At 41.5% G+C, this 20,921-nt stretch overlaps 1 protein-coding gene across 1 annotated transcript in view; it reads right to left on the bottom strand.

Annotated features, from left to right (window-relative positions):
* LOC122966727 (RNA binding protein fox-1 homolog 3-like) overlaps positions 1 to 20,921 on the bottom strand; it is a 526,578-nt gene that overhangs the window by 115,408 nt on the left and 390,249 nt on the right. Inside the window, exon 11 of the mRNA XM_044331033.1 lies at positions 2,989 to 3,098. Within this exon, the coding sequence (XP_044186968.1) occupies positions 2,989 to 3,098 (110 nt within the window). The remainder of the gene's footprint in view (positions 1 to 2,988; positions 3,099 to 20,921) is intronic.

Below are 20,921 nucleotides of genomic sequence, written 5' to 3'. Positions count from 1 at the left end.
ACCAACACAATGTGTTAGCGTGTTAGCGTCTTAGCGTGCCCTCTGGCCTAAAGGATGCTCAACACCTAGCACTGGAGAAAACCCAGATTTATTGTTTCTGGAACTATATGAATATACGTGATTGGTTGTCTGTCTATAATATGTCATCTCTGCCCCGCCTCCTGCAGCCCTGCACAGTATAAGCAGTGTTTATAATAGATGGATGAGTTTTAAGCCTCAACTGCACTTTATTTTTGTTTTCATCTTGTAACATAAAATTGAACGGGTGATAAGTTAGCTTATGTTTTGACCGTGACTCATTGTTATGACAAAGTAGGAAATTGTGTAATGCCATCAACACATCCTGACAGTCAATAAATATGCATAAAATAAGAAAAAAACACACGCTGTTACTTATTTCTCTGACTCCAGCCTGCTCACATAGCCTGCATATTTAGCCTTGAAAACAGTAATGTTTTGCTTCCTAGCCCTGGAAGACATCATTAAACATCATTTGTAAGCATACATTACACTATACGCTGCAAATCGCCCATCTGGTGATTTTTGGAGCTGACTGTCTGGGAAACAATAAATCTATTGTATGGCTCCACGTAAAGAATCCCACTCTGTGTAGACATACGTTGAGTACATTAAACATAGCCGTGTGCACAGACTGTATGTAGTGTTAATAATGTAGTGTTTACATCTTGGCATTGAGCAGTCAGTACTGGCCCAGGGCTGCAAACTGGCAGGGCTGTGCAGTAATTAGGGGCTGGTGTGTGTCGGGGATGTGAAGGCTTGCTGCGTGTCATGCTGATACCGCTGCCTGGGAAGACCTGGTGTGTTGGCAGCAGGCACACCGAGGGCTACACAAGGCCACACCTTACCGTCACAGCAGGAGGTCACACCTTCTTTTACCTCGACAAACGCTCCTGCGGCCTGCGAGCTCGGCCGGTACTCGGCGGTCCAAGAACAAAAAGGGACGAAGAGGACGTTAAAGCCACGACGGCGGCGGCTGTTAACTGTCTCCACACCACCATGCACCTGCACCACGATGAGTCAAGGTGCATCAGGACCATTTTGACGATAAGTTACAGTATATTAACTTTTAGTGTTTTCCGTGCTTAAATCTTATGCATAACACCTTGTTAGTTGTTTGTTTTACTGAACATGCATGTCTGTGTTGGATTTATTTGTTTAATTTCATCCAATGGAATCGAGCTTCTCCTTTATTAGATTTTCTTTACTTTTTTCTATATAAATTTGTGCACATCTTGCACTGATTTCTAGCTGTTTGAATATGACTTCTGCATGTTCTGCTTTGACTAATTCATGACTAATTTATGAGAGGAAAGGGTGCAACACACCAGGAATTTACTTCTCGACTCATATAAAGTTGGAGGACTTGCAAGGCAGGAAAAAAAATGGTCAAAATGGAAGCAGACATGTCCTGACTTTTAGTCCCTCGTATCAAACTCCAAAAGAACGCAGGATTCTATATTTCTAAAAATGCAACCCAACCTTGTCTTTTCATTAGATTTGATCTGCCTGGTAAAATGCTCCTTTTGTCTGTAATGTGGATTTCTGTAAGAAATTTAGAAATGTAGACTTGATGAAGCCCCTCAGAGCACTATAAGGAACTCTACTACTTTTTTCATTGACTGCACAGTAATAAACATCAGTGTGTAAAATCGGTGCAGGGTCCCTTTAAGAAGAAGGATTTCTCTTTCTGTTCTATTCAATACTCTGCTTTTACAAAGCTGCCAACAAGTGACTTTATGCATATATATATATATATATATATATATATATGCATAAAAAATTCTATCAGTTGTGCTGTTTGATGTCTTCATTCTCATTTGTTGCATCTTTCAAAGGTTGGTTTATTGGCTACAGAGTGTCGTGTGTGTGTGTGTGTCATGTCGTGCATACTTACTGTAAGTTTGATTAATTTGTGCATATATTACCGTAAACTGTATATAACACACATTTCCTTGAACAAGTTGCAGGTTTTTTTACGATTGTGAAGAGATTCAGTCGCTTCGCCACTTGCAAAACAAGCAAACCCAACTGGAATCCTAACAGCTTCTTGCATCTCCGTTTGACATTAATTGATAATCAAACAAGCCTTCACATTAGACATTTATGAGATCAGCTGAATTATCTATTTAATGTAACCCAATTATATGCAACCCTTGTGCACCAATCAACACTAATTCCCGACTCATAAATGACAGCTACTGCGACAGATTTAATCAATAATAAACATTGATGAAAACTTGCGACCCGCTTAGAAAGAGGGTAATTAACAGGAAGAGAAAAACCGCTGCTCTGAATTTCTTTTTTCTTTAGGAAAATTGCTCTCTGATCCACGGCGGCTTTATGTTGTTCACAAGAATCTCTTCTGTATCATATTCCAGCACCAGAGAGAGAGAGCAAGTGTAAAGCAAACATTCAATTTCCCTTTGACAATTAGGGATATACATTTATCATTAATTCTTAACACAGACTTCAACTGCTCCACTTCTTAATTAGAACCTTGTAATTTTTTTAAGCTGTTGCCAACAAACTAAATGTCATGAATTATTGAGCTTTTTTTTCACTACAAACTCAACATCAGGGCAGTTTCAACTGGAGGAGAAATGACAGCATACATGGCTTCACCTGTGCTTTTAGGGTCAAAGAAGATGCCTCACATGGGATTTTCCCTACATGAAGCTCAAGCCTTCAAACCTTTCTGGAAAAAAAAAAAAAAAAAGTCTGATATGAGATAAGATGCTAAGATGCGGTGGGGGTTCCCTCATCTTGCATCCGCAGCAGACGACTGTCACATCCTATACGCTGAATATATCTTCTACTAACACATGTCAACAAAAGCAGGCATCAAAAGCAGCCCATTAGAGACTTTTTGGGGGGGAATTCTGCACCTGAAGCCTGTTTCGGTTTCAACAGAACCGCACGAAACTCTTCCGACAAAATGGACATAAGTGTAACGCCCGCTGCTCTTACCAGTCTTGTAAAGAGGGGCACTCCCAAATGCCAGAGGTGATCGTTCAGCAGTCCGCTGTACACCACGTTCCCGAAGACAGCAATGCTTCCTGACTTACACAACGTGTTTCCTGCAGGGACACAAAGAAACACAAGCAGGCGTTATTGAAACGGACAGGAAGCAGCGAGACATTTAGCTCTGAGAGAGAGAGAGAGAGAGAAAAAAGGCAAATTCAATCAAAGGAAATCATTGGAGAGGAAGAGGAATAATAGAGAATGCAACATTGATTGTTATAAATATTGATTTCAGAGGTTTATTGACCTTACATGTAATGACAAATACAGAGACAGGTAGCTTGTCTTGAGTCAATGAGGTTGCACAGTTGAGTTGGACTGATCTAATGAGACGCAGGATGAAGATGGTGACAAAGATCTCAAAACATAAAAAGCCGGAAAATCTTCAGAACTCTGAACCAAACCTATAAATGCTCCATCGCCACATTAAAACCCTTACGAAAAAAACACACGTGAGTTATCACATGTGAAGTGCTGTTTCACGGGCACATGTGGTTTTCGGAAGTTTCACATGTGACGCATTCAAGGGGCACATGTGGTTTTCGGAAGTTTCACATGTGAATTTAAGATACAGATGTGATTTTCAAATGTGAAACTCAGGTTCACATGTGAAACCACGACATCATGTGTAATGTTTCACTTCACATGTGACATTATCTTTTTCACATGTAAAGTTTGCAAACACTTGTAAAGCTGAAAACATTTCGTCTTTTTTCACATGTGAATTTTAAGATACACGTGTTTTTTTTCCAAATGTGAAACTTAGGTTCACATATGAAATGTTTCGCTTCACATGTGACATTATCTTTTTCACATGTAAAGTTTGCAAACACTTGTAAAGCTGAAAACATTGTTGTCTTTTTTCACATGTGAATTTTAAGATAAACGTGATTTTTTTCCAAATGTGAAACTTAGGTTCACATATGAAATGTTTCGCTTCACATGTGACACTATCCTTTCCACATGTAAAGTTTGCAATCACATGTAAAGCTAAAAACACGTTGTCTTTTTTCACATGTGAATGTTAAGATACACATGTGAAATCACAACATCACATGTGAAATGTCTCAGCTCACATGCGAAAGACTGAATTTCACATGTGCTTCTTTCGTAAGGGGAAGCATCATATCACTTTAACCTTTTGTGCACAAAACCACTGTACTTGAACCCTTTATTACACTCGTGATCTCATCTGGAAGATAACACTCTGCACTCTTCAGGCTCTTATAACTCACTACTCAACTGGCCTCTGCTAACATTTCACTTGCAAAGGTCTAGGGAAGGGAAACGGCGTCAGTTAAAGGCAGCTAAAAATAGAAATATGAAATAAACAAGGGCATTACATTATTTAAAAAAAACAAGAGATAAAGTGCACAACTCAGTCTTGAGCAAAGTTGTGTTCCACTGATGGACTTTAGTAATTTGCTTTGTAACAAACGTGATTTTAAATGAAACTTTCTTCCTTCTGGAACAGAGTTTTAGTTTCGCTTCAGCTCTCTATGAGTCTTGCCAGCTAAATAAAGGTTAAAAAAAAGTAGAATGTTTGACAGCTACAGCACAACAGCAGCACACTGTCAAGGCTGCTGAAACATGTATAGCATCGGCCCTCATATATAAGTCGTGTCCACTGCCACTAAGCCTCAACACACAGTTCACCCTCTCAAAGACACTCTTAATTAGCTCAGTGCCAATGAGGGGCCTCCACAAACAAAAAACACACATGCATGCATGCCCACACACACACACACACACACACACACACACACAAACACACACACACATGTCCCCAAGAGTGTGATGTACTGCACAGCACACTGACGTCCCCATATTTGTGATGAATGCAGCTTATGGAGCAGCACAGCACAGAAAACACAGGTCCCCATTGTAATTTCTGCACAAAGGAACGCTGCAAAGGCACACCAGGGGTGGAGTGGAGCAGTGCTGACAAGCAGCACATGCATTATTTAAAAACAAAAGTAAAAAATGCCCATTAAAGTGTCAGTGGTGCTTTCGGCAGTGCTGGCTTGGGCGCGGTGTGCGCATTACTGTTATTAATGGGCCAGGCGTGGGGGGCATTGCTTTGGTGTGATTGCTCTGCTGCTGTTGCTATCCGCGGTTCAAGCCTCCCCCCCCCCCCCTTTTTTTTTTTCCATTTCTTCAGTGTGTGTGTGTGCAAGAGAGAGAGAGAGAGAGAGAAGAGGAACAGATAAAGAGCATGATACAGACAGAGACGGAGAGACACGGCGAGACCCCGAGTGCACAGTCAATGAGCTCCTACAGCTAATATCATTTCACATTATTGAATGCATATTAAGGCAGAGAGACCTTGTCAGACGAATAGGAGCAGCAGTGCTTATATCAAATTCTGATCCGCCATCACGGCCACGTCTAAAAAAAAAAAAAAAAAAAAAAAAATGCCGGGAATGTAAGTCAGCATATTGAAAATAAGTGCAAACCATTTTTCTTTGCAGTTTAAGATCAAGGGCTATACATTACCACTACTGACACAGCAGAATGAGGTCATTGTGTATGTTGTAATTACAGCTGGGTAAACACTCTCTGCTTTCTGCTGCAACACTGGGAACACAGAGACGATGCACGACTAATAAAGAGAAACGAGGACATAAACCCACGACTCTTGATCTCTCTGCTAACAGTAGTGGAAGGTATTAAATAAATAAACTGAAGCAAATGATCAGCGAGGTTTGTTACGATCACTTCCAGAGAAATCAAGGCATCAGCTGTTTTTTTTTTTTGTTTTTTTTTTACTGTTAGATAACCAATAAAGACACCTTCCTGACCTATTCTTCTATAACCAGTTTGTTATGGTGTTATTAATGGTGTTTACATGCAGCAGGCAGAGCACATAATCAAATTTTCCATATTTGTGTGTGTGTAAGAAAATGTCACATAGAAGAGACAGCTTCAACTCTGCACAGCTGTAGAGCCGGTGGGTTTTATGTTTATTTATTTCATTTTGCTTATAAAAAATGAATCATGCTCAACATGTTTGTACCACTGGGATGTCTGTAGTTTTATTTTCCCTTTTAATAAAAATCTAACCTTAAATTAATGACATGTTGCTTATTGGATCATGATGAACTGTTGATAATCTTTTTTTTTTTTTTCTTTTTTTTTCTGGGGTTGTTAATTCTGCTTCTTTAGGGCTCCTCTCAGCGTTCGGGTGTTCTCTCATCTGCAGACTCAACAGCATCGAGCCCAACCTCTGATTAATTATTAATTGTGTGATTAAAGTGTGTGTGTGTGTGTGTGTGTGTGTGTGTGTGTGTGTGTGTGTGTGTGTGGGTGGGTGGCTTGCAGGGAGAGAGGTGGAGGAATGCAACCTGCAGTCTACTTTGCATTATCTACAACTTTGACTTTTTATTTCTTCACTGAGCTATTTTTTTTTTTTTTTTTTTGGAAACTTACATTTCAGAACAAGGCATTTAACTGCAGGCATCAAACTATTTAATACCCAAATCACCAGACTTGTACAATACCTGCAAAGAGCAGGAGGAGGAAAAAGGGAGAAGAGGGTATTGTTTTATTAAGTGAGTGATGCCTGGTTGAGTCTGGCTCAATCTTCTTTTGGCTGCAAGTCAGAGCTGCGTTTTCTTAAATCTCGGCAAAGACATACATGCAGAGTTTGGCCAACATAGACACACTTCCAACGGCAGAGACGAGGGAGGAGGCCACACACACACACACACACACACACACACACACACATATATATATATATAGAGAGAGAGATTTGAATCTGTTCAGCTTCACACTTCATGACTTTCACACTTTTCCAAAGAAGTAAGAAAACATAAATATGTTCTTGAGTGAGACAAGATGAACTTAAATGAATTTAAAATGCTTTGTATCTATCACATCAGAGATGATTGACAGGTTGAACTGCAAAACCCTCCATCTCATTACGTCATATCTGTCTATTGAGAATACAGCACTTGATTGTCTTTCCACAATATTGACAAAATTAATATCTGTGTCTTGAAACAAGAGAGGAAAAAGGAGGTTTGCTGCCCTAGAAACAAGAAAAGTGAAACTTGATTTTTAGAAAACATTTGAAGGACTTTGATGTGCGTTAGGAAAAACTTATGTTGAAATCAAGTAAATTACAAAAATGACTTGATAAGATGAGAGATATGAGAGATTTTATCTGCTGACAGCGACCTGAGATGAACTAGAATAAGAGTAGAAGTTACAATTCTAAATACAAAGCTAATAACCTTCATGTGTAATAATGTGAAAAATAAATGATTTGTATTAAAATACATTGTATTGAAGTTCAAATGATCAATCAGTGGATCGACAGAATTCAAACAGTCGTCCTCAAGTATTTTTATAATCAGTTAATTTCAATTTTTAAAGCAAAAATGCCAAATAGTCAGTGGTTCCAGCTTCTACATTTTGATGATTTGTTGCTTTTCTTTGTCTTATTTGGTAATAAACTGATTATTTTTGTGTTATTTACACTGCTGATGACGTCTCTACGGCTTCAGGAAATTCTGACGAGCGTTTTTTGATTCTCTGACGTTTCATAGACTTAACGATAAATAACGATAATGAAAATAACCGTCACAGTGTCTGTATACAAAAACACAGTTCCTCATAGTTTGATCCTGTTCACTGCACAACCAGCTTAATACCGGAGAAAAGAAAATTGAAGAAAACCATCTGAGTGTGGTGTCAACATTATAGGTGACTCTAGTTATTTAGAAATGTGCGTGTGCATGTGTGCGTGTGTGTTTGTGTGTGTGTGTGTGTGTGTGTGTGGCGACCCTGGCCTCCTCCCTCGGCTCTGCCGTCGGAGGTGGGTCGCTTTAAGCATTCAAACTCCAGAATGTGCAGCTCATTTCTAGCAATGAGGCACATTGCTGCAATGCAATAAGGGAAAACAACACTTTTAATAATTCAGGCCCTGAGACCGTGAGGAGGGTGAGGTGGAGGAACGAGGGGGGAGGGAGGTGGGGGGTGGGGATGGGTGGAGGGAAGACGTCTTAAAGTACCGCAGAATGGCTCATTTAGCTCCTGCTACGCATTATTAAAGTTGTATCGAACCCCCTCCTGGGTCTTTCCCAAAGTTTTTTTTTTTTTTCATTTTCCTTTCCTCTTTCCCCAAAAGCCTGCAAGGTAACCAATAACAGCTAGCAACATTTATAAACGACAGAGTATCCTGCACCTTAGAGGAGGAGGTAAACAATGGTGTAGCTCTTAATCTCTCTTTCTCCCCCCCCGTCCTCCCCGCTCACTAGTCCTCCGGTCCGAAATTTGTCAGCGCTTTATCCCGTTTCGAAAACCGTAATACGGAGCCTCTGCTGTCCAGATTATTTTCTGCCTGAGCTAAGCTCACGATGCATAAAAAATGTGGGGAATGAACCTTGTATGGAATCAAATTGAGTAATAAAATCGTGTTCACTGTGGCACTGATGGACGAATGATGGTACTGTTAAGGACGTGTTCAAAGGTACTGTAAATTGCCTCTGAGCCTGATGGCGGCTTCCAGAGCAAAGAGAATGAATATGAATAAAAAATAAAAAAAAATACAGGCAGAAGAAAAATGGGAGCAAGCTAAAATGCAGATTTTTCTTTTTTTTTGGTTATCCTAGGGGTAAAAAACAATATATCACTGCACACAAACAGGTAAATCTGACCTGTATCATCGTCCATTTGGCTGAAATTACCTTTGAGCTCTTTAGAAAGCAAACCGTATATGATATTAACCCTTTAACACCCAGTTCTCCCTTTTTAATTTCCTCATAAGTAGCTTCAAGGTTGAGAAAAACCATCTTAATCCACACTGTGACTGTCTGACAGCATCATAAAGATTCTGTATTGTCTTGTTTCAGCTCTTAATTGCAGCTTTATGATGTTTACACTGTTGAAATATTCAAACCCCAAACTCTGTGTGTTTTATGGCTGCATCATTCCATCAAATGGATATATTTTACATGTGTTGTGCATCATTTTATGCATAGTTTCCCCCTAAAGTTCAGCCTGCTGTATTTTAATGTCTTTGGGGAGAAAAAAAATAAAATAGATTTATGTGTGTTTGAACAATGTTTGGCTGCACAACATGTATTTCCCAGTAAGTCAGAGGTGAATGAAAAAAAAAAAAACGTATGTCAGATTTCATGTTTTCACTTATATTTGCAAGATTCTGTAAGAGCTGAGAAAAACTATAATCTAGTGGTGGTCAACCTCTGAACAAGGCTGTTTTTCTTTATGAAAACCTGACATTTCAGACATACTGTGTAAGGTTTTCAGCCGGCAGCAACAAATTATAATTATTATAATTTATGATTACTGCTTACGTTGCACAATACAATGAAAAAAAAAAAAAGTAAAAGCCCATTAAAATGTTCATTTGGGATATATACACCATAAACTGCTGCAGAGATCTTAAATCTAAGCGCACTGTGCCGAGAGAGAGATGAAGAGACAAAAGACAGGAGGTCAGCAGAGAGAGAGGAAGATAGTGGATGTCAGGCATGTTATGATTGGCTGATATATTGGCCTTTTATGAGAAATCGGATGTGGTCGAGTCAGTGTTGTTCACCTCTGATATGATGGATATGAAACAGTCTGACTGATTACATATTTATTGTAGTATATGATACCGGCTGTCTACAGTCAATCTGAATTGTAACCTGTCAGTCAGATTCCACATAAATTATAATAATAATATTTTCTGCACTAAGGGGGGGGGGTCTCTCAATCAAAACAATAACAAAAGACGGAGTTTGATGACGTCGTAAAGTGACGTGGGATCATGGGATTTGTTGTCTTCGTTGTTAAACAACCAACATTGCGGTTAGGATTCCTTCAGTGTTCATCTTTCAGGAGGTTCGGTCGTCTCCTCCTCTCCATAAACAAACAGACTTGGTCATTAAAACCAGTAAAAACACTGAATAAAGCAGTTTCACATTAAAAATCAGTTCGGTGGAGACAGGACGTCCGGACGGGCTACGAGCCGAGCTAATGCTAACGTTTGCTCAGCTTGTTTCTCTGATAACTTAAGATCCAGACATCTGATGACTAAAATCCTTCATCCGGTTAAAAGATATACTTAAAAACAACCAAGATCTACAAAGTGTATTGTAAAAATGTGGCTTAAAAGTGGATAAAAGTCAATTTATGATAGTGTCTGGCAGACAACCACAACGCTGACACATACATAAAGCAACCAAAGGAAACGGACCGTTACCTTGATTAAAATTACATATTTCTCTAGGTTTAAACATTGCTGGAATCATTTGGGATAATGTAAGTACACAACTCAACAAAATATATAACATATGTCTGGTTGGTTTTAGACACTTTAATGCGGAAAAGTTACATATTGGGCCTTTAATGCTGAGCTGCAGATGTTTAGCTTAACTGTGCATAAAGACAGGAGGTAACAGCTTGCATGAATCTGTCCAAAGTTAGCAAAAATTCACCTACCAGCACCTCTAAAGCTCACTAATTAACACATTACTGTACATCTTGTTTGTTCAGTCCATACAAAAACAGGCTAGCTGTTTCCTCCTGTTTCCAGTCTTTGTGCTAAACTAAGTTTTATATTTAGCATACAGACACACAGAGTTGTGTTGATCTTCTCATTTAACTCTCAGCAAGTAAGCATATAAGCTTTTTTGCCATATATATATATTCCTTTCTATCTTTCCTAACCTATTACAGAAGCTTTTATAACCTCGTGGATAATAATCACCTTTACAGACATGCTATAGGGCTACTGTAGTTTGTTGCTAGCTTAACTTGCTAGCTAGTATCAGACACATCCTCCCTATCACGGACCCCCAGGCAAACAAGCTCTGGATACTTGTATTGATTGAAACAGTGTACAAAGCAGAAAAATAACACTTTTAAAAGAAGAAGAAGAAGAAAAATCTAAAGAAACTGATAAAGTTTATGTCTACACTGTATTTACTAGATAGACAGAAAATGTAAGTCAGTGTCCAAGACAAGGGGAGTTTATTTGTATAGCACCTTTCGACAACAAGCCAATATAAACTGCATTGTATCACCAGGATATGATACACCTGACAGTTAAAAGATGACAACAGTGAATTGTTGTCTTGCCCTCTTTGTTTTTTTAATGGTTTAGAGGCTGTTTCAGATATTTTTCCATCCCTGACAATAACACATTTAGCAGCAGACACATTCAATTTATATTTGGAAGCAATTTTTTTTTTTTAATTCACAAAATCTACTGTATCAGCCAGTTCAACTCCAGAAGTATCACTATGCCCTTTCATAAACACAATTTGACGAGGGGGCCTTGTAAATCAAAGCAATACCAGAGCAGCCAGTCAGTCATCCAGCCAGCCTGAACATCAGACAAACCAGTCAGCCAGCTGCTTCGCCTCCTGCTGAGTGTCAGACATCTAAGCTGCAATCTAAGCTGACTAAACACAGACCCCGTTTTCTTCAAAGCTATGCAAATTAGCCACGTTGCTAAGTGGATTCCTCTTTTTTTTTCGTTGTGGAGCCGCAGGGCCGATTATGGCCAATTTCTATCTGCAGAATGCATACATACCTACATACAGTAGAGCACCGTGCTGCGTTACTCCCCGTGGGGGATTCTCAGTAGTCTTCCCTTTCTCATAACAAAACCCTGCTTTAATAGATCAGTTGTTGAATTTAAAGAACTGAAAATAATGTACATTTCTCTGGTGTAACAATAGGAAGAAAAGGTTAAAAATAGAGGTGGAAGGGATATAATAAAGCTCAAAACACAATAGAGACACACAGTGGCAGTGACCTTTGACCTAGAACATGGATGTTCAATCATTTGTGTTCTTCTATTGCATTATGTAGGCTACATAATATCTGGAGTATGTGGACACCCCTGTTCACTTTTTGGTCTGAGGCTGTTTTTATGGGTTGGGAGAGGGCTCCTAGTGCCACTAAAGGTGAATCTAAATGCTAGAACATACAGTGACATTTTCTTTTTAATAAGTGCAGGAGGTGGAGCAGTACCGACTAGATATAGTTGGGCTCGCCTTTACGCACAGCAACAGCTCTGGAACCAAACTAAAGGAGAAAAACTCTGACTGTTGTTTGTGCGTATGCACCAAACAGCAGTTCGGAGTATCCAGCCTTCTTGGAGTCTCTGGGTGGGGCCCTGGAGGGGAGTGCAGCCCCCGTCAATGCTCATGTGGGCAATGACTGAGAAACCTGGAGGGGGATGATTGGGAGGAAAGGCCTGCCTGATCTGAACCCTAGTGGTGCATTGTTACTGAACTTCTGTGCTAGCCATGGATTGGCCATAACAAACACCATGTTTGAGCATAAGGTTGTTCATAAGTGTACCTGGTACCAGAACAAAGATTGATGATAATCTTTGTAGTTGTGTCATCAGATCTGCGGCCGCATGTCTTGGACATTCGGGTAAAGAAAGGAGCAGAGCTGTCAGCTGATCACCACCTGGTGGTGAACTGGATCAGGTGGTGGGGGCGGTTGCCAGACAGACTTAGGATAAAAACGAATAGTGAGGGTGGACTGGGAACATCTGGCGGAAGCCCCTGTCCATGAGGTCTTAAACTCTCACCTCCGGAGGAATTTCTCTGGCATCCTGGGGGAGGTTGGGGACAATCCAATCCAATCATTGGTGCCTGTTGGGGCAGCAACCCGAGACCCCGCTGGGTGGACACGGGCATTGAAGGAACCTGTCAAGCTGAAGAAGGAGGCCTTTCCGGTCTGGCTGGCCAAAGGGTCTCCTGAAGCAGCAGATGGGTACTGAAGGGCCAAAAGGGCAGCATCACAGGTGGTTGCTGAAGCAAAAACCCGTATGTGGGAGGAGTTTGGGGATGCCATGGAGAAGGACTTTCAGCTAGCCTCAAAGAAGTTCTGGCAAACAGTCAGGTGACTAAGGGAGGGGAAGCAGGGCCCAGGCTGTTATCAGCAGGGGTGGAGAACTGCTGACCTTGACTGGTGACATCGTCTGGTGGTGGAAAGAACACTTTGAGGATCTCTTAAACCCGACCAACATGCCCTCCGTGAAGGAGGTACAGTTGGATGACTAGGGGGAAGCCTCACTCGTATCCCCTTCATGTATGTTAACCGAGTAGACAAAATATTAGGGACACTTTTCAATATAATGCACTCCAGTACACCACCACCACCACCCACTACAACCTCAGTAATAAACATAAAGTACAGTTATTACCATTCTGACAATGTCAGCAAAAACTGAAAATGTATAAGCTTCTTAAAAGTAGAAATAATGGCAGAGCTGTTGTACTGGATTGCATTAGATTGAACAGGTTTACCTAATGAAGTGGCTGATGAGCAGGCCTATATATATATATACATACATATATATAGTTATTTTATTTTCTCTTTCTTTTTTTCTTTTTAAATGATCAGATTACTTTAGGTGTTTCATGCCTTTAAAGAATATATATTCAAACCAAGACATTCTTTGGTTGAACTGGTAACAACTGGTGAATAAGGGTCACAAGTAGACATCACTTTGTTTTAAAGGCATCTGCATAGTGGACCAGGATTGGCTTCCAGACTAGTTATGACATCATAAATATGCTCATATGTACACATCTTAAACTTGTTTTTTTAGTGAGCTCAGAGAAACTTTCCTCCTTCAGCAGATGAATGTGAAAACAAACTGTGCACATATATCATTCTGCACAGTGAGGCTCAAAAATACTAGTAAAGTAACGATGGTCAAAACACATTTTTGAGTGGAGGAGGACTTTAAAGGTGCGGTGTGTAGAATTTAGTAGCATCCAGTGGAACAGACTTTGCAGAAATGGAATATAATATTCATAAGTATGTTTTAATTAGTGTATTGTGTTTTCGTTAGCTTAGAATGAGCCCTTTATATCTACAGAGAGAGCGGGTCCTCTTCCACGAAGCCCGCCATGTTGCATCACCATGTTTCTACAGTAGCCCAAAACGGACAAACCAAACAGTGGCTCTAGAGAGGACCTTTTGCATTTTTTGTGAGTTTCGTGAGTCCATAAAGAACTGGCTTTCCCAGTTTGGTTTGGAAGAACTTGACTGGCCTGCACGGGGCCTTGACAACACCTTTGCAATGAACTGGAATGCAGACTAACAGCCAGACCTTATCACTCACCATCAGTGTCGGACTTCTTTAATGCACTTGTGGCTGAATGGGAGCAAATCCTGCAGCCAGGTTCCGAAATCTGAAACCAACCCCAAACCAGGAGGCTGTTATAGCAGCAGATTAACGCCCACGGGTTTGGAATGAGATGCTGTATGAATGTAACGATCGGATGTCCAAATACATTTGGCCACGTAAGTGTATCTCCGCTGTTTAGCTCACCTTCATGGCTCTGTCTTTCCTCCTTGCTTCCCTTTATTTGACACTCTACGCTCCACACTCTCTTTAATCATTCCTCATTAGTGCACAGCCCCGTTCACTTACAGTAGAGGGATTAATAAGTCACTGGGCAACATTCACCAGGCATCGGCCAAGGCTAAAGGGACTGGGTGGGGATGGAGGGGGTGCAGGGGGGGAGGATGGGTAACTGGTAACAGGACTGCTGATCCTCCTCCTTTTCTAATGAGAAGCAGCAGGGATGAAGGGGAAGGAGAATGACAGGGGGAGGGGGGGGATTTTAGACTCATCATCATCACTATGATAATAATTATTATTATTGGTGTAAAAAAAAAAAAAAAGTGTGTTGTTGCTGTTATGGAATCACACTAAAAACAGCAACCCTATTTGCTAAAGTCATTTCCATTCCTTCTTATCATTATCTCTTCATTATCATTATCACCATTACGATCGGTCACGGTATTATTATCCTAATTGTTCTCGGCATCAACGCAACATACTGCAGCTAATGACAACCTCGAGATGTGGCGAGGAGGGAGGGGTTGTTTTTTTTTTTTTAATGCAAAAATAAATAATGCAAATAAAAAAAAAAAACCGACCAATGAAAAATGTCTGAACTGCCCATCTGGCTTGAAAATGTTCCGGAGACACAAGCGAGAGGATAGAAACCAACCAAAAGCTCTCTTGATGTCTCAGTCTGGATGTGCGTTGGCAACAAGCGAGGGCCTCGGGATTCCATCAGACTATTGATTGTTACCACCGCTCTGGTCCTGCTTTACCACCCTTATAAACAATCTCTCTGTCAAGCACACTATAGGCCAACAAATGATTTTTATTTCATAGATTTCTGGATTTGACTGATGAATTATTCATTGGCGTTCTTTACCTTTGGCGCAAGAAAAAGGAGGGCGAGGGTGTTGAAAAGACAAAGAAATTTCAAAATGTATCGTCAAGAAAGGCCTGTATACATGAACACTTTTTCTTCCGAAAGGTTTTTTTTTTTTTTTTTTTTTATGTCTTTCCACTAACCTACATCAGCTCTGCTTTGTCAACATCAGCTGAGTGAGAACTCCCAAGGGCCAACAAATCTCCTGTAATCTGCCAGACCTCCCTGCCATGTCCGGTGCTGTTGTTTTCCTGTATCCTTCCAAGTGTTATTGAGTCTGCAAACTCTGAAAAATTGTTATCAATTTGGATCAGGTCCAGCACCTGTGTGGTTTTCTTTTTGCCGGTGTTGTTGAATTACACAGACTTTACTGCCAGCACAGATGTTCAGAATAATGTGACAGTAAAACTCCAAAGAAAGATGGTTTAAGGCAGTGAAAGAATATCACAGTTTATATTTTGTGATGTTTTCGATTTTGTGTGGCGTTTAACTGTGGAGGTCAATTGCTACTCTCTGATTTGTTTGAGTAGAGGTGTGCATATGTGTGTCTGTGTGTGCGTGTGTCCTTGGCTGGCGGCTGATGACGTCCGTTTGTTTAAGAGCTCTGGTAGCCACAGGTGGATTCGCATTAGTAATCCTGCACTGGGGGGAAATACTGGCTAGCAGCAGCAGCAGCAGCAGCAGCAGCTCATACTGGTGGAAGCCGAGTGGGGTCTATAAAATATCAAAGCAGATCGATCAGTCTGACCTCATAGCGTATCCACGCTTAGGCAGCCGGGCAGGGTTAAACCCAGTCAAGAGAGGGAAAACAAACACTTCACGACGGCGTTTTGCTGATTTCTCAACAGCATGCCTTTTTTTGCTGCTTCTCCTCTTACAATAAAAATACATAACAATGCGGCCTCTTTGTGCATGCAACTGCACCAGCTGGAGCTAGGGCTGAAAATTAACTTTAATGCCATTCTCTCTTGTGTGAGAGACAGAGGCTGAATAATGTAGCAGCGGTAGCTCACTTCCTGAAAAATCGCCAAAATCACAGGGGATGATGATTGTTGCATCGCGCCTGGCATTTGTGTTGTATCCAGTATCGGACCGAGGCGCTCTCAATTGCACCCTGGAGGCTGGAGCTTGCTAACTGAAGAGAAACCAGGTCAACTGATAGGGGAATTGTGTTGTTATCTTTATATGTGCATGCTGCAGATACAGTGGCACGGCTCTCTCACTAGCAGCTCGCAACATTTTTACAAAGCAATCAGGGCCTGTTATCGACGCATGGGTAGCAGGGCTAAACTACAGTAATCCACTCCATGTTTACTAATGAATCGCCATTTAGGGACGCAGCTCAATTGTGAGTCAGGGCTGAGGGCGGGGCCGAACGCCGGGGCGATTTCACATCCGAGGGAAGGAAGTGAAAGGATGAGGGGCGAGCGGCTGCCTCCCCCCCCCCACCCCACCCCCCCCCACCCCGACTTGACATCCCATCATGATGAGGGGGGCCGCTGGCTGGGCAGCTTGCTGGCAATGCAGAGTCTGTTTGTTGTGCATCCATCAACCCCAGTGTCCTGCCCAGGAGCCGATCGATAGCCAACACAAAAGCTCATTGATGACGGACAGCTCTTGACAAACATATAGCATTTTTTTTCTGTCTAGTATAGCAATAATCTCCAAGGTCACAGTGAGTCATTCAACGGATGGCGGCGGGGGACGTGAGGAGCTCATACGGCGAGTCTTCTGTGTGTCTTTTCACGCGGGGGAGGAACAAAAAAGGGTCTGATGCATTTTAAGTCGGGCGCTGAAAGCTCTTGGCACATTGTTAGGCAGCTGTACACAAGGAGAATGAAAGCATACATACTTGACAAGTGGGTGAAGCTGCCTTGACATGTAGGTGACTGACAGCAAAAAACCCCCCCCAAGGACACATAACTAACCCAACACTTAATGGTGTAATGGAAAGCTGAATTAGCGGACAGTTTCGGGGGTCAGCATGAGCTTAAATGAAAAAAAAAAAAAAACTGGACTGTTTACGTGAGAAATCTTAACGTTTCCCTCTTGTAAAAAAAAAAGTTAGTTTGTGGTGACAGCTGAGAAGATGGACAGCCACACATACACACTGACACTACAGGTGTGTTAGGGGCACAGACTTGGAGTTATAATAGGAGGGCCAGGCCTTCCCCCCCCCAGGCCATCCTGCCAGCTGGCCGGACTGAGTGTGAGTGATGCCCGAGCGAGGCAGCCCCATTAGGGAAGTGCTGGTGGTGAGTGCAGGATAGCTCAGGTAATTAAAGCCAAACCAAAGCAGGCAGGCGAGGAGGGAGCTCCCAGATTTATGTGGCTGAGTAATGCACATACTGAAGTCAGCTCGCCATCCAAAAGGCCTCCCTCACTTACAAACAGTCTCGAGAGACATTAGCCATCCTCACCACTCTGATGCAGCCTATTACTCTCTCTCTCCATCTTGTTCTTCATTTAACAGTTTTGTTTTGAATCCCAGATCCCACTCTGCGATGATCAGATCAAATATATATGATGGGGATATGATTTAGATTTCCTCTGTCCCCTGATATTATTAGGCAATCACATTCTGATGAAAAGCTATCCACTGATTGGTGCATTAGGTTTGATTTTGGACATTTTTATGAATATTGGATATGGGAAAAGCAGCTTATGTCTCAACTTTTATTGCATTAAGGTCTGTTTTTATATTGACAACAAAGCACTCACAGGCTGACTTACATACTTGGGAAGAACTGTCACATAAGATGTCTCATCTTTGCATTTTTGAAAGAACTCTTGGCCAGATCCACAAAATTGTGCAATATTGGTTAAATGATAAAGTGGAGATGCAAGTCTCTGATGTGGCTTTTCTAACATTTTGCTAACAGTCATGTATTTCTATGGTGACTATTTAAAATTGCAGAGACTAAAATATAAGATGAGTTGTGTTCATACTCCCAGTTACTGCTTGTTTAATTGTATGAAATGAGCATCAAATAATATGCATTTCTTAAAAGTGTGATTTGTGGGGTTTTAACATGCCTTCTGTGTTAAAATCTAATATTAATAATGATAATTACAAGAGTAAAGTTAGCAGAGCAAAGCTAAAACTACTGTTTTCAAACAGTAGCCAAAATACTTAACCTCCAATATCTATAATGGCTTGTGAAAATAGACTGATTTTCATTATTTGGTGACTGTAACAAGTCATTAGACGTACAGCTGGTCACCAAACTCTCAGCTGATAGGAATCACTCGTCCTCGTCCCTTGCGTGAACTTAAATATCTCAGCTTGATCTTGATTATAGTGACAAGAATCAAAGTCGGGGCTAAAGTGTAGCTGTGATGTTTGGCAAACCTTGTCATATTCTCCTGACACCCATTAACATGATGTTGAACATTTCGGGAGAAAAAAAAAAAAAAAAAAAATGATAACAGCAGTGTCTGTCTGAGTGGTAGAAACAGTTCTGAAGTCAACACTGTCAAGAAACTGTCAGAGAGGAAAAAAAAAAAAAAAATCTCAAAGATGAAGCTCTCAGAGGAAACCGACCGCACTCGGTGCTGAGGTTTTTGGTCGATCACACCTGTCAGCCTGTACATCAGCTACTTATGTGGGTCCTTGTTAGCTGACTGATGATGTGAATAGCTTCGGACTACCTGCTGCTGCTGCTGCTGCTGCTGCTGCTGCTGCTGCTGCGGATGGTCTGCAGTGGATCAGCTTATTTTCTGACCATAACTTAACCCAGCATCGCTGATCAGATATGCTGGAAAAATAGATCATCTCTGATACTCAAACAGAGAGCTGAGATCAGATCGAGGGGGTCGACTGAGTGACTGTAAGGTAGCATACAGTAAATCCAACCTCCTGTCAGATCACATTTCATTCCCATCTCCGCAAGATGGAAAGATAGCCGTGGACACACAGACGTATCAGATGGACAATGCTTAGATTGTCAAACAGAAAAACAGATCAGCGGGAGAGAATGAGAGTCAGGCAGTCAGGTCCTCTGGAGGGAAAGCCAATGAAAAAAAAAAAAAAGCCAGATGGACAGACAGGCATAGAGTAAATCATGGAGAAGCTCCTCAATGCCGGAGCAGTATAGAGAATGGCAGTGCAGGTTGGGAAGAGTTAGCCACAGTGTGCACCAGCTAGCGTTATCAATGCTGACAGGCAGACAACCCGTTTATAGGGAAAGGAAAAAAAGCATCAAGGAAATCCTGCTCTTGTCTATCCCCAATTGAATTACTGCCGTGATCTGAAGATGGGAGGGATGTGTGTGTGTGTGAGAGTGTGTGTGTGGGGGTGGGGGGGTGGGGGGGGGGGGGGGGGGGGGGGGGGGGGGATAATATTCTTTGACGAGAGGGGCCGCTCCAAATGCGCACAGAAAATGTATCCGTACAGTGTGTCCCTCAGGGCTCACATCTCACAACTTTGCCCATCTATTTTTATTTGTTCCCCGTGCTTCTAGTTAAAGCAGTGCTGCAGCCAACAAAATGGAGAGAGAGAGAGAGAGAGAGAGAGGGAGGAGGGAGGAAGGGAGGGAAGGGGGAGAAGAAGAAGAAGAAGAAGAAGAAGAAAGGGGGGAGAAAGAGAGGAGGGTGCAATGAGACACACCGCTGGGAGGGGAGCGGGGCGTAGATCGCGTGACCCCTGCGATGTTGTTGGAATACTAAGTTCCCTGGCAGAAGATACGGAAGGAACAAAGTGCATAGGAGAATATATATACACAACACACTCAGGTATGTGCGCACACATGTACTACATACACTCCTTCCTTCCCCCCCATAAAACTCGCCGGATAGAGAGGAAAATGGCGAAATCTCAAGAAGCCGAAAGGGACAAACGTTTGCCAAATGAGCCCCTTCGGGCAGCCGTCAAGATGACAGGAATTTGGAGAAGCTTGGTCCAGTTTCACCCAAAACACGCTGTCTAATCACACTTTTAAAAGTGTCTTATCCTGAGCCAATGGCCACATTTTGACATGACATGATGCAAACATCACTCCCTCCTGGGCTTTAAATGATGGTTTCAGTTTATTACAACTTCTTGTTTTTTTTTCCTAGCTGGGACCCATCATTTCTATCAGCTATGAAAATGTGTCCTCACAAAAGTAATTGCTGTAATTTGGAAATGCGACAACATCACTACATCAAAAGGCCTGCGGGGCAAAAAAAAAAACAAAAAAAACACGAGCAGTCAGATAATCAGACAAGTTTTAAACAGGGACGTACCGATCCAACTACTTCTCTCCCGATACTGATTCCAATCTGCTGATACTAATTCCTGATTGGATTCCTGTGGTCTACAGTCTGTAAACCACACTGTGTAGAACTCATCGGGATAATATTTGTCAGGTACCATGAGGACGGCGTTTGCTGATAGTTGAAACACTGAATTTTATTATGACTTTAACAAAAATGAATTGGTAATGTACCCAATACTGATCCAACTAATAAGATCAGTATTGGCCCAGAGACTCTTCTAGCACATTGGAGCATCCCTGGTGGTAAACAAGTCAACAGTTGTGAGTGATCACCTTATTCTGAAAAACTAATGAGCTAAACTAACTAGTAAAGCAGGTCTGTGATGGATGTTTAAAACGGACAGTTTGGGTAATTGTTAGTTTTTTTCTTTCAAATAACTTTGAATAAACTCAGAATTTC

This window comes from Thunnus albacares, chromosome 17 (assembly GCF_914725855.1).
Source record: "Thunnus albacares chromosome 17, fThuAlb1.1, whole genome shotgun sequence".
NCBI lineage: Eukaryota > Metazoa > Chordata > Actinopteri > Scombriformes > Scombridae > Thunnus > Thunnus albacares.
The sequence above is the reverse complement of the archived record's forward strand: the minus strand, read 5'-3'. Positions and strand labels throughout refer to the sequence as shown.